At 46.2% G+C, this 14,682-nt stretch overlaps 1 protein-coding gene across 1 annotated transcript in view; it reads left to right on the plus strand.

The window, feature by feature from the left end:
* Positions 1-14,056, plus strand: part of CASR (calcium-sensing receptor) — a 39,646-nt gene extending 25,590 nt beyond the window's left edge. Inside the window, exons 4-6 of the mRNA XM_010190055.1 lie at positions 6,223-6,453; positions 9,587-9,710; positions 12,606-14,056. Of these exons, the coding sequence (XP_010188357.1) occupies positions 6,223-6,453; positions 9,587-9,710; positions 12,606-14,056 (1,806 nt within the window). The remainder of the gene's footprint in view (positions 1-6,222; positions 6,454-9,586; positions 9,711-12,605) is intronic.
* The last annotated feature ends 626 nt before the right edge of the window (positions 14,057-14,682 follow it).

Genomic DNA, 14,682 nt, shown 5'->3' on the forward strand with positions numbered 1-14,682 from the left:
TAGACCATAAAAATAAAAGCTTTGCTAGCATGTAAATAAAGACTGACACATGGACATATGGAAATGAAAGGAAGAAAGAAAGAAAAAACCTATTACTTCAGGGAATATTTCTCTTAAAGTATTTTACAAGTGGCTCTTTCAGAATTGGCATGGGTGTATTTCCCCATGATACATGACCACTGGCAGAAACCAAGTCCTGTATGCTGTGACCACTGGGCGAATGTGATAGCTGAGCTCTCAAGTCCTTAAGCCTATTACAGCATTATGAAAGTATCTTCTCCAGATGCTTGACTAGGAATCTGAAACAGGAGGGGAGAATTCAGAATAAAAGGGAAGACTTGCTATCTTCAGTGCAGTCACCAGCTTTTCATCTTCACATTGAGCCATGAAGTAGAATTGTTCACAGCTCTCAGGATGGACACTCTACTGAAGCAAAGGGAAAACCATTTGATACCCATGGATCCAGAACTGTTTTACAGACCTGGATATAGCTGGGCAGACAGCAACTAAAACTCAGTGTGGGAAAATGTATGTTAACTGTCACGACAGGATTACTTTCAACTGCATGTTAGGTGGGAAAGCCATTTGTCTTTTGAGGGGACAGACGCTTGTGACGTGCCCAGGTTCAGGTCCCTTGTGGAACCACTTGACCGAGTGAGGAAATGCATTAGAAAGAAGCTGCAGACAGAAGCCAAGGATATCAAATCATTGCTGGAATATGGAGACTAGTTAAGGACCTGTCACAGTTGAGAGAGAGTAAAGGACAACCCATAGCAGATCCGGATACTGATGTTTATTTAAGAATTAACAAAACTAGAGCTTTTAACCTGCTTAGTGTCTTGCTCACTTTCCTCACTTCTGTTTAGTCCAGCTGCTATCAGAAGGTACAACCAGTCCATACTGCTTGCAGCTGGTAAGTAGCAGGCCTGTGCTCCAAAGCAGAAAGCTTCAATTTTGAACTTTCATGCACACACACAATTATCTGCTGCCTGACAGCATTTACAATTTAAGTAGGGTTTTTTTGCCTGCCAACAGCATTATTGGTGACACAAAGTAAGTGTCTACTGCAGATCAAGAAAAGGCAGAGAAAGGGTTAGGAAGCTGGCAAGGCAAAACAAAGGTGTTAAGTGGTGGTTATTAAAAGTGAGACAGCATCCTTCAAATAGCTGAGTTATGCCCAGTGAGTGAAATTGGAAGGATCGTAAACTCTGGCAGGTTAAGTGTAGAAATAAAATAAGGCACACCAAAAAAACAGAATGAGGAACAGGTTGTAAGTGGGGTAAAATCTCCTTTTTAATCCTTTTTAAAACCCTTCAGCAATAGGAATGTCTGTTAAGCCATAAATTATCACTTCAAAAGACAGGGTAAGGCCATGGCAGAAGAAAAGTGTGCTCTTCGTGGACAAACTTCAGAAGGTTCCTGAGTTTGTTTGTTTATTTGTGGGAGACTTGTAGAAGCACTTGTCTGATATTGAAGTGACTGCGGAAGCAGCTATGGGACACAAGAGCAAAATGAACTTTCATGCTTTGGTGCAAGTGAATGATCTCCACTCAAGAGCTCTGCCAGAACTCACAGATGAAGTAGCTGAAGCACTGGCAACAGTTACCAACCCTTCACTTAAAACAGGAAAGTTGACAGATGTGACATCAATTTTCTAAAACGGTTCTTGAGGAGATCCAAGGAACTAGCAAAGTCTGACTGAGGCCATTAATAGAAACTGTAGTTTGAAAAAAAAATAAGGAAGGAAAAATATCATACACTGAGGAGGAGACACCATGACTTGTGTAAAGAGAAGCCCTACCTCACAAACCTCCTGAAGTTCTTTGAAGGCATTGGGATGTATATGGATAAGGGAGCTCCTATTCATAGAGTATGCTCAAGCTTCTAAAAGGTTTCTGGTTGTCTGGCACCAAATTCAGTCTTCACATGAATGAGCAGTTGGTTGAAAGATAGTCAGCAGAGAATAAAAACAAATGGTGAGTTTTGACTAATCACAAATGAGATCTTCAAGCTTGAACAAGTTCTTAGGCGGACTCCTGAGCTCTGTCTGAGTAGTAGTTCAAGAAGCAAATGTTAGGAATAGTCACACTGGAACAAGGGACAGAGAGTTAAATAGGGTGCCCTGGGGGCACTTCATTGACCATTGGTGCATCTCACTTCAATATCATGTGCCAGTTTCAGAATTGATGAAGGAGAGTGGGAAAGTTCAGAGAAGGGTCAATGGAACAGCTGCTGTACAAGAAGCAGTAAAATCACGTAGGGCTTATCAGCCTGGGAAAGAGGTGGCTGAAGAGAAATCTGACAAATGTTTTTAAAATTCTGAGAGGCATGGAAAAGGTGACTAGCAAATGACAGTTTTTTGCCTCTTCCAACATAAGCACAAAGGGTGCCAAAATAGGTTAGTAGCTGCTCTGTTCCAACAGGCGAGAAGCAGTGCTTTTCTCATAAAATGTAAATCTCCTTGCTGTAGGAGGCTGTGGATGTGAAAAGTCTGCTCAGGTGCAGAACACAAATATGCAATGTCACGGAAGAAGAAGCCACTGCAGGTTATCAAGTACAAAGACCTTCGGCCCAGGAAGTCACTGAGCTGCAAAATGTGTGAGAGTATTTTGGGGAAGTGTCACATTCCCTTCTACTCTGGTGCAGGCATTTGCTGCTGGCCATGGTCAGAAACAGGTCTCAGGGAGATGGGCAGCTGGTCTGACCTAATACAAGTGTATTTATGTTATTTTTTTATGACCCTTCCATAAGAGTGGCAATTACATTACCCAGAATCTATCTAGCCTGGATAAAGCATGAGATGCTACATGGCTGGGAATGGCCTTACCAGAAACAGTGGGAGGGTAAAGTAGAGGGCAGTTTGCAAACCCTTTCTGATAATAGGGTTTTTTTAATTAAAAGGCATTGGAATTCAACGTGGAGCCTGTGACAGAGAAGGGAAAAAAAGAAGGAAGAATTAGGGAAACAAATATCTGAAGACAGTAGCTTGCACAGTGCTTTCCCCGCAGACTTCCAGCAGCTGCTGATGGTGTATTCAAGCCGTGAGATCAACACTTCTTTCATAAACTCTTGGTTCCAGGATACGGTACATGGCACCCCTGACACTTGCTCTTACCCCCACTGAAGCAGGGTCTTTTAAGTCTTTGTGGACTGAGTCCTGGGTATTTGTTTCTATATTTAGTTACAAAACACAGTGACACATTTTTTACTGTAAAGCCTTTAGCTAATCATTGATAGACTGGTGCCTATAAAAGAGCTCTGTAGTTATTCAGAGTCTACAACTTCCTCTTTCAAAGTTTAGTGCTTTTATATTCCTTGGCTGTTTAAATGGTATTTTCACCCTGTAGCAAGAAGAATTTGTGTGATATACAGATATCATCCTGGGATCTTCTTACCACCTAAAACAGGAATATTGTCCTAGCAGTCATTCAGTTACTGTTTCACAAGCTGCCCCTCTGAAATTTAGACTTGAAGGCAAACTTTGGTATTTGCTGGAAAGAGAAAACAGGTTTTGTTACTCCTGTTGTCCCTGTTGCCTCTCCATTTGGGATTTTAAATAGGGCATGCATCCTTCCTGCACGAACCGGTTCACCTGGGCTCTCCTGTTCCCCAGCTATGGTTGCATAGCTGAAGCTGCTATTCCGTGCCTGCGGAAAGACAAGATTAAGTGCAGCTCAGTGCTTTTATATGAATATTTATCTGCCGGATAGAGATATCAACTTATACATGAAATGCTTTGTAACCTGTATCCAGAAGTGTAGTGTCTGTGTGACCAAGGGCAACATACTGCTAAACTAATCCCACAAAAACCCACCAATGGCCAGGGTATGTATTACTTTATAAGAAGCCTAATGTCAGGAGGTAAGGCAAAGGAATAGACTAATTTAAATGAATGTTATGAAATTAAACCAAAAGAAGATTCCATCCAGGGAATCCTGAAGTTTCTCTACCATTCATCTCACTGTCCGCAGGACCAGCCAACCTCCTGCCACTGCAGCTGGCCAGGAGAGGCAGGACCTGAACTGAAGAATCTTCAACATAGCTCTTGCAAGACTGTCTCCTAATGTGTGTAGTAACTGTAGTCAAAAGAAGGGCAAGGTCTTCATCTCCTGTCTATACCCATAATAGTCAACCCAGCAGTGATATCCGGTGAGGATGTCCTAGTGTCGTTCAGCAGAGTGCTGCAGTGCTGCATGAGAGCACAATACTGAGTTGGAGTGAGGAGAAACACGGCATTCAGCTCAACATAATGACTCAAATCTGGTCAGGATGTCAAAGCTGCAAGTGTCACCCTGTGGCAGGTGCTAGAGCCTGCACAGGAATGCGTGTCCCTTGCTTGGGACCTGCACTGCTGGTGGACAAGGTTACTGTTAACACATCCAAGATTGCAGACGTGTTGATGCAGTGCAGCCACCACTGTGGATCTTGCAGATCCTGTGTCACCCGTGCCGACCCCAGAGCTGTCTCTGCCCTGTTCCCACTCTGTTCCCTGCTACAGCTGGGCAAAGCAGCATCTTCCTGGGTCCCCCTTAGGGATGAGGGGGAGGAGAGGGGAGCAGTCTCCTCTTCCCCACAGCAAGCGATGCCCCATCCCTCCACAGCAAAGTGCCAGAGATCACTGCAGCTGCACACCTTATGAGGAAGCCGATCTACAGAGGAAGGCCAACAGGGATGAGAAAGACAGAAAACAAAGCCTTCTTCCACCCCCTCACCCATTATTGCAGGACTGAATACTGCAGCAATATTTTGATTTACTTCCATCAGCATCACACAAAGCTGAAAAGGTATTGCCAGCCACATCCTGCTTAGTGCTACTGTGATTTTGCAGGCTGTCTCAGGCTGGCATAGATGCAGGCAGTGAGAGGAGGGTATCTCTGTAGCTCTGAGGATTTTAGCTTGAGATAGGAGGATCCCAAAAGGAAACTAAGAAAAATGAGACAATTTAGCAAAACTGTCGGGAATTAATGAAGTGATTCTGTTTCCCTGTCCCTATGTTTGCAGGTTAAAAGGCTTCATCAAAACAATATTGTCTGTTCTCTGTCTATGGGGTGAGGAGGGCTTTGCGTGCCCAAATTTATTTCACTTTGGTTTTTCTGCATTTTGCCAGCCAGGGTTGTATGTTTGGGCACTCACAGGTGAGTGAGAGAGCACTGGGCTGACAAGCTGTTGCAGGCGCTAGAAGCGCAGCAGCAGCAGCTATGCCACAGTGGTCCAGGGGCACCTGAGAGCCAGAGCCCCTCAGAGTCACCTCAGCTTTCTGTAGGTGAGCTCTACAGAGAGACTAAGAACATCCATTAAATGAGGAAGGCGAAGGGGGAGAAAAATCTGGTAAGTCCATAAACCAGCAACTAACTACTGAAGAAAAATACGATGTGGATGAATAGTGTCGCAGTTGCCAGTACAGGCTTTCTGGACATTTTTTGTGTAAGAAAGCTTTTCTTGCTGCAGTTTCTTTCCTCTACCTGTCAGGCTATCTAGATTGTGAATTTTGCAGGTGCAGTTGTCCCTGGGATTAACTGCTGCTGTCCACAGGATATGACAGTTTAAGGCATGGGGTGAAATTTACAGGAGTCAACACGTGGGGACAGGCAGAACGTGATTACTTGAAACTACACAAACAGGAGGCAGGAGGAAAACAAAACCTTGTATGAATTCTCCAGGCCTGCCATGGGGCGAATGAACTTGATTTGTTGTTTCTTTACTGAAGTGCATTGGGCTTGGGGTTTCTCAATCAAAAGTGAAGTTTGAATTGTTTCTCGAGCATTCCTGTTTCTGAGTGATTGGTCGTTCAGAAATGAGTGTTGCCAATGGAGAGCATTTATGCAGAGTGGTTGCAAGAGCAGGGTGAGAGGGGTGCGTGGGTGGCTGAAATGCTTCAGTGGCTGCTGCCACTTCTCTGCCCCTGAAGCAGAGCTACGGGCTTGCAGAGGTGGCTCAAAGGGACTGATGAGGAATGCTAAACAGTTGATGGGGTAGCAACTGGTAAGTGCCACAGATGGATGCCGACCACCCTGAGGGACGTGATACCTTGTGCTGTCTGTGAGGTTTGTACGGGCTCTGTGTATGCATGTGATGTTTATGAGAGAAAGCCTGCTACTGCTGTGATTAATTGACTTTTAAGAGATTAAGGACTGTAGTAGAGCAATTATTTCCAGTCCTGTCCCCGTAGCAGTTGTGTCCTGTGGTAGGGTTGTAACATAGTGTCTTTCCATCTCTCTCTAGGTTCTCAAGCATCTGCGACACTTAAATTTCACCAATAACATGGGGGAGCAAGTGGATTTTGATGAGTTTGGGGACCTAGTAGGAAATTACTCAATCATCAATTGGCATCTCTCTCCAGAGGATGGCTCAGTCGTCTTTGAAGAGGTTGGGCACTACAATGTTTACGCCAAGAAAGGCGAGAGGCTCTTTATCAATGAAAACAAGATCCTGTGGAGTGGATTCTCTAAGGAGGTAAGTGCTTAAATCCTCACAGCAACTTTTCTCAGGTTTCCAATAGCTGGAATTTGAACTAATTCTGCACACTTCTCATATTAAAGCTCCGTGTCTCATTAAAAGATCCATTCATCTTGCTTTGTACATGGTCTCTGCTGTAGTCTTTCACATTCTTGTTACACACTTCTGGAAGCAGCAGGCAGCTGCTTCTTCCCCCCTGTACATTTTGATGAGTCTGGGTATTAGTGGTTTAAATAATGCCTTTTTTCTGGCCCAAGTAGATAGCTTGGAATTTTGCAATGCTGTTTTCACAAGGATGAGAAATTAATTACACAAGTCTGGTTGTTGACTAAGCCAAGTTTTCCTGAACTCAGTAGTTTCATTGCTGAAAACAGCTATCTCTTCCACTCCCAGTATCTCTGTATCAAGAAGTGTCTCTTCCTGCTCCTAGTTAAATTCAAAACTCTTTCTGCTGGCTTTACTCTCCAAGTCCCAGAGCCTTCCTCACACCTGTGCTTTGCAAACCAAATGGAACAAGCCCTGTCAATCTGCCCAGGGTAACTTGGACATGGTGCTCTCATAGTGGAAGATGCCAGTACCTGCTACCTTTTATTAAGTCTACCAGAAAGTGTTTGTGCAGCCTCAAAAGTACATGATGCAGCCATTGATGTCGTAGCCTTCTCCAGCCTAGACAGAAACCCCAGCTCCTGAAGGGGATACTGAGCGGGCATCTGGCTTGTGGCCTGGGAGGTGAAACAGGGAGTGTGTCATTAGCTTAGAAATGTCACTGCCAGGCCCTGCTGCAACATTTAGGCGTGTTAAATCAGCAGCCGATTAATGAACAAGGCAATTCACTTCCAGGTCATTATTCACATTGCGTGACAGATCTGGTAGCTGCTTCTGCAGCAGCTACACTTACCTGATATACTTACACCATCAGTTAAGCCTTACCTTTGCTCCAGGTACCCCAGCTTCACTTACAGTTTAAATCCAGAGGTCTGTGAAGGAAGCATTGGTCAGGCAGAGCACATTACCTAATACTGAGCTCAGGCTTTTCTAAGCCCAGCTGGAGTCTCTGAGCACAAACCACAAGTGGAATTAAAACCCCAGATATTCTAACCCCTCCCTCTGATCGTTGCAGATGCCTGACACCTTTTCCAATAGTTAGGATTTTATTGTTTTTACTTAAACTGAGTAATTTTGCTCTCTTGGTCTCAATTCCTCTAACAGTGTAATGTTTATCTTCATTCTCTGTCATAAACTGTTAAAAATGCAACTGAATGTTGCTGAGCATCATGCCAGAGCATGTAAATTGTGTGCCAGTGGAAGGGTTTGTGATCTCTGTCTGCTGCAGCCTTTTTTTCAGTTTATAGAGTTTGACTTTCTTCCAGATTAAAGGCTCTGCTCAAAGATAGTAGCCAGTACTTCACTCAGTGAAGCCTTCTGTGCCTCTGTCATCCTCAAAAAAAAGATTAAATATAGTTAATTTTAACACAGGAACTTCAGCATTGAACAGACTCGCAAAAGAACAAGTTAAAGAGTAGGTAAGCTAGATAGATTCATTTTGGCAGAACTTGATTAAATTCCCCACAGAATACTTAAGGTGGCAGCCAAAGCAATCTCAAAAGTACCAGCAATTCATCTTTGAGAAATGTGGAGGATGGGTGATGTCTCAAAGGATTAGAGGAGGGGAATCACAATACCTGTTTTTTAAAACAAGACACAGGAAAGCTAAGGGAATTACACACAATTGAGCTGAGCTCCAGTAACCTAAAAGACTTGATTACAAAAAATAATGAAACAGTTTATAAACACTTGGAGGATAAGAAACTGATAAGAAACTGATAAGAAAAAGGCAACATGGATTTGTCAAGATGCTATCATGCCAAACCAATTTAATTTTCCTCCTTGGATGCTCAGTCGGCTTAGCAGATAATGGGAAAGCAGCGCACGACTTCAGTCGGGCCTTTCATTCAGCTCCACTCAAAATAGAAGTTGCCACTACCAAGGGCCTGCTCACCCTGTGGTGGAGGGCAATGCCTGCACACAGGCAATTTCCAAACCATACCCTGGACTCACTGCCTAAGTGCATCCACACAGGAGGTTCCTGGAGACCAGCAGGTTAAGCAGCATCTGGGCAAACTAGTAGCAAACCTCCAGAAACGTGAATGGAGGGTTCCAACCAGAGCAGCCCTTAAGTACATACAGACCATGGTACTTTGCTGGCAGAGGAAATTGTGGGTTTAACTCTCCTGAGATGAGAAAGCCATGTTCTGTGTCAGCTCTCTTTCCTAAATTTAGTTGGGAAAAGATGAGCTCAACCTCAGGTTGTGCTTCTGGGTAAAAAAGGCCCACGCTTCCACTTGCCATGCTGAACTTCTCATTGTCAGTGTGTATTAGGCACGTGGTGAGAATGCCCTTGTAGCCACTTGCTACCGGGCTATGACCATGCCCAGATTGGCTCACACACAGCAAAAATGCACAGCCAGCAGGTGATACAGCTCATCATTTGCAGCAGCAGGAGTCTGGAAGTCTTTAGATATGCATATAGCTACCGACTTGCATCTTTAGATGCTCAGTGTTCTAGAAACAGGGGCTTGCTTTCTTATGATAACTCTTGTTTAGTTGATCTAGCTTTTTTGTTTCTGGGTTGGAGAAGGTCTTCAGGAGAACAGGAGGAAGTTGGTTTCAAGAAACTGTTTTAATTCCCATAAATCATTAGCAGTCAATACGCAATATACAGGATCGGGGATCAGTAGTCACAGCCCATCATCTCCAAGGCTGACTCAAATTCCTGCCAGTAGAGAGTGATTGCCTTTCTTTTAACTATCTAATGACAGTTTTCTGCTGTACGTATCATGGGTCACATACCAGTTTGCAGTGCCCACAACACAGTAGAGATTACAAAGATCTGCTCATCTTCCCTACCATCCCTTGATCTGTTCTTTCAAATATCACTGCAGTGGGTTGGGGAAGGACTATTGTGCAAAATGTGTCTGTTCTATGGAGGGAAGAGGTGAGCCTCTGAGGCTCTCCATCCATCGTGCTAATCAAGCAATAACACCTTTGGAGGAAGCCCAAGGTCCTGCCATAGAAAGGCTGTGTGTGGTGCACTGCCATCGTTAACCCCCATCCCGCTCTCGTCTTGCAGGTGCCTTTCTCTAACTGCAGCAGGGACTGCCTTCCGGGCACGAGGAAAGGCATCATTGAGGGAGAGCCCACCTGCTGCTTCGAGTGTGTGGATTGCCCCGACGGGGAGTACAGCGATGAAACAGGTAATACCCACAGAGCTGCCTTGGGGTTTGCAGAGGACCATGCGAGCCCTCTCAGCATCCCCTGCAGTTGTGCTGAAATCGATCCTCTACAGTGCAGAGCTGGAGGCTGCTTTGCCAGGGGGCTTCACGGAAAGTCTGCAGGAGCTTCATCTGAAAAGCTTATGGGATTTGAGTCCTGTGGTCTTTAGGTCCTGTCTTCTGCTAGACCTGTTTGTTACTTCTGCTTTGAGTTAGGAAAATTAAGGCAGAGAACTTGAAAAAGGACTTGCATATAGCACACCTCGCAGGCAGCCACAAGGAAGCTCTATTGCACTGTAGCAATAGCTTTTGTTCCTCCCAAAGCCTGGAGGAAGGAGACGCTCCCTATCCTAATCCTAAATTCTGTAGTTATCTGTCTGCTTTTCCTCATGTTGTCAGGGTTTTATTTCATGCTTTACAAAGAAATAAAGTCCATTCCATCAGTGACTTCACAAGCAAAGAGGGATATTTCCCTTTACAAGGTCACCAACCACAGCTTCTATTGAGCACTGGCACTGCAAAAGACCAGAATCTCTGGGTCCTGTCAGATGCCCATGGACATCTTTTTTTGTTGGCTTCAGTGGGAGCTTGGATCGAGCTGCTCAGGTTCTGCAGTGGAGGGAAAAGGTAACCTCAGTTTTAGAGTTGCTAAAAAAATTCTGAATTTCTAATGTCATTAGTGCCTCCTCAGTGTCTGCCAGTCCAAGGGTAACAAAGGCAAGTAAATCCTCTGAGAACAGCAGCCCACTTCACGCTGCAAAGTGCTCATGATCTCCTCACACCCTTTTCGGCAGTGCTGGTCCCAGCACACGCTGCACACCTTGACTAACATGAAAACTTCAGTCAGCTGCATGTGAGACTGAACATTTGTTCTCTTTTGGGATAATCTAATTTGCATCCCATCAGACAGGGATGATATTTTTTTAGTGTGAACATATAGTACTACAGGATGCTTGGGAGTAGTATTTTCAAATTAAATAGAAGCGAGGCTGGTCATGTGTAATAGGGGTCTTTTGGTGTTTTTCACAGGATTTTGTGAGCTGGCACTGCTGTGCTGATGAAATGTGTGGGGCTGAGGGGGTGACTGCCTTCTGACTCCACGGTTTCCTGCTGCTATTTCAGCTGACAGTAATGCTCTTTATTTCCCATGCTTGCCAGTTTTATAGGCGTAGAGAGCAGTTTTACGACCAGTCTCATCCAGCTGAGACAGTGATACTACCGAAGGAGACCATCTGTCATGTCCTTTCCTGGCTGTTTGCTCCCACCCTTCCTCTGGGAGCAGTGCTGGTACTCGTGTGACCATGGAGTGAGTTGGATCAGGTCTCTGGCCCTCCTGAAAACAGACTCTTGGCTGGCTGAGTTTCCAGCTAGAATGAGAAATTGTGTGATGGCTCGGGCTAACACAAAGGAGGGGGCAGGAATGAGCATCCTTGGAGGAGGAGGGAGATCTGGTTTACTCCCTTCAGTGGCAGCATGGTCTTTAAGTCAGCTGGAGACACCAGTGAAAGCACTTCTTTAGAGTGCAGTGCTAAACAGCTTCCCCTGCCTCTGGCAGAGGTGGTTGAATTCCCTGGTGTGTGAAGTTAGCTCTGCCTTGCCTGCAGTTTGCAATAGGCCTCCAGGTAAAAGGCACAAGAAAAATTAAAAAGATTGGCTGAATGGATGTAAATTAAGTGGCATGTGGTGATGGGAGTTTCTGACTGAGCTTTTGCAGCGAGTGCATCTTTTTCACACGAACAACTTTCCAGTCAATAGGAAAGCAGCATACTTTCAGGTCACAGATGCTCCCTCCAACCACCTCCAGCACAACAGAGCCTGCAACCCTCTGCTCTCATTAGCTGAGCATTCCTGGCTTTCTCATTAGCTTCAAGCTCTGCTCTGGAAGCTATGCTCCGAGTCTCTGTGCTTAGGTGCACAGCTCAGAGGCAGGTTGCTGCCAAAGGGGATTTCTGAATGTTTGTTCCCAGAGCTCACTGCAGCCCATTGCTATCCCGCTGGGATCCTGAAGGCTGAGGTAGGTTGTGACTTCCACCTCACTGCTCTCAACCCCTTTCCACTGCCATCAAGGAAGTCATGACCCTCCCCACTGGAGCACAAGACGCAGGTGGGTCAAAGAAGACAACCAGAAGCAGCAGGCACTTGCCTTTTGATCGTGGCAGCCATTGGAGACATATATTGCCATCCCAGTAGGCACAACTCGTTTCATGTAGAGGAAAGAGATGGAGACATCGGTTTTCCCTTTGCAAACATCAGTGGGACGCTTTGCTGGGTGTGGGGAGAGTGATCTCGTTAAGACGCCTCTTCCCCTGATCTTCCAACATGAAATCAGAGTGTGCTGGGAGTCAAGGGCATTGCCTTCAGGGAAGAGCAATTTAAATACTTCTGAGACTCACCTCCGTGGAATATGAAATAGGTTCTCAAGGCACTTAAGGAGGCAAGCACGTTTTTAATTTTCTCTGTAATAGAGACAGGCAGGATGTTTCAAATTATGATAGAAATGTGAGAGATATGAAGACAGACAGAAGTAGATTATAAAAATGAAGGAACAAGAAAGAGAGGGGGACAGAGCCTGTGTAACAGCCGATAGCAATCAAAAGTTTGCAAAGTTTTGCCGAGAAATGGATTCCAGAAACAAAAGTGGTTAAGCTGGAACTAAGCACAGTTTGTGTTTTGCTGTGTAGCCTGTGGGAGGCTGGTTGTTTCCGTGTAAAACACTCTGAGACACCAACCACTCTGATTCCAGGAACCCGCGGACACCTGAAGGAAACACCCCACGCATTTAAGGTGAAGACTGGTGTGTAGCTGTCATGTATGTCATCCCACATTTCAACCTCTCATTCTGACAAACCTTCCCTCTCCCTGTCACTTCTTTTTCAGATGCAAGTGCCTGTGACAAGTGTCCTGAGGACTACTGGTCCAATGAGAACCACACGTCCTGCATCCCCAAGCAGATAGAATTTCTGTCCTGGACCGAGCCCTTTGGGATTGCTCTGACTCTCTTTGCTGTACTGGGAATTTTCCTGACTTCTTTTGTCCTGGGAGTCTTCACCAGATTTCGCAACACGCCCATTGTCAAGGCCACAAACCGGGAGCTGTCCTACCTCCTCCTCTTTTCCTTGCTCTGCTGCTTCTCCAGCTCGTTGTTCTTCATTGGCGAGCCCCAGAACTGGACTTGTCGTCTGCGGCAGCCAGCTTTTGGCATCAGCTTTGTCCTCTGTATCTCCTGCATCCTGGTGAAAACCAACCGTGTCCTGCTCGTCTTTGAGGCAAAGATCCCCACAAGCCTCCACCGAAAGTGGTGGGGCCTCAACCTCCAGTTCCTCCTAGTCTTCTTGTGCACATTTGTGCAGATTGTCATCTGTGTGATTTGGCTCTACACCGCCCCACCATCCAGTTATCGAAACCATGAACTGGAGGATGAGATTATCTTCATCACATGCCATGAAGGCTCCTTGATGGCCCTCGGCTTCCTCATTGGCTACACCTGCCTCCTGGCGGCCATCTGCTTCTTCTTTGCCTTCAAGTCTCGAAAGCTGCCTGAGAATTTTAACGAGGCCAAGTTCATCACCTTCAGCATGCTGATATTCTTCATCGTGTGGATCTCCTTCATCCCTGCTTACGCCAGCACATACGGCAAGTTCGTCTCTGCCGTGGAGGTGATTGCGATCCTGGCTGCCAGCTTTGGGCTCCTGGCCTGCATCTTCTTCAACAAAGTCTACATCATCCTCTTCAAGCCCTCCCGCAACACAATCGAGGAGGTGCGCTGCAGCACAGCTGCCCATGCTTTCAAGGTGGCTGCCAGGGCCACGCTGAGACGGAGCAATGTGTCGCGCAAGCGCTCCAACAGCCTGGGGGGCTCCACCGGCTCCACCCCTTCCTCCTCCATCAGCAGCAAGAGCAACCACGAGGACCCTTTTCCTCTACCAGCTTCTGCCGAGCGGCAGCGCCAGCAGCAGCGTGGGTGCAAGCAAAAAGTCAGCTTCGGGAGCGGCACGGTCACCCTGTCACTGAGCTTCGAGGAGCCACAGAAGAACGCCATGGCCAACAGGAACACCAAGCGCAGGAACTCCCTGGAGGCCCAGAACAGCGATGACAGCCTGATGTGGCACCGGGCCCTGCTTCCCCTGCAGAACAATGAGCCCCTCAGCAGCGAGCCCGGCTTCCAGGCAGCTTCCAGCCCGGAGACCAGCTCACAGGAGTCAGTGGTGGGAGACACCAAAGAAGAGGTACCAAGCCCTGAGGCAGAGCCTTCCCTGCCATCGGCTAACTCCCGAAATTTTATAGGCGCTGGAGGTGGCTCTGTCACAGAGAACATGGTACATTCCTAACGAAAGAAGATTGTGAAAAGCACACCAGCCTCCAGGAGGAACTTGCTCACCTCTTGCTTCTGAGCGAGAAAGACAACAAAGACACGCTCCTGTGACACAGCCCCACCACGCTTACTGCTAGGGTAACACAGGTGCCTCCAGAGAAAGGACTGAGTCTGGGGAGCCTTGGACTGGATTTGTGTTCGCTTTAGTGAAACCAGGACATCTCAGAAAGACAAGTGAAGATCTCCTCTGGTGGGGCTTAAGCAGAAGTCTGCATGCTGCCTTGCCTCCAAAAGCTTTTCCTGCCAGACTGCAACTCAGCTGACTATGGGAGGCACTGGGCAATTCCACTATGCTCTGCTTTTACATTTATGTATAATATTCCTCTTTCCCACTATGTATAATATTCCCTCTTTATCCAGTATATGTGATCTGTAACCACGTGCATCAGGACTCTCAGCTCTACAAAAAGCAAGGTACATGGTTTCACTTAGGGAAAGCACGGTCATGGGGAAAATAAAAAAGCCCCCAACATCCTGCATTGCTGTGTACAGCCAAGGGTGTGAACATGTAAAGTATTTAATGTGACAGAGCGCCCTGCTATTTATATTTAGTAATGTCCCAATCTCTCCTTTCTGCCCAGC

The sequence above is a fragment of the Mesitornis unicolor genome, unplaced genomic scaffold (genome assembly GCF_000695765.1).
Source record: "Mesitornis unicolor isolate BGI_N332 unplaced genomic scaffold, ASM69576v1 scaffold19168, whole genome shotgun sequence".
NCBI classification, from domain to species: Eukaryota; Metazoa; Chordata; class Aves; order Mesitornithiformes; family Mesitornithidae; genus Mesitornis; species Mesitornis unicolor.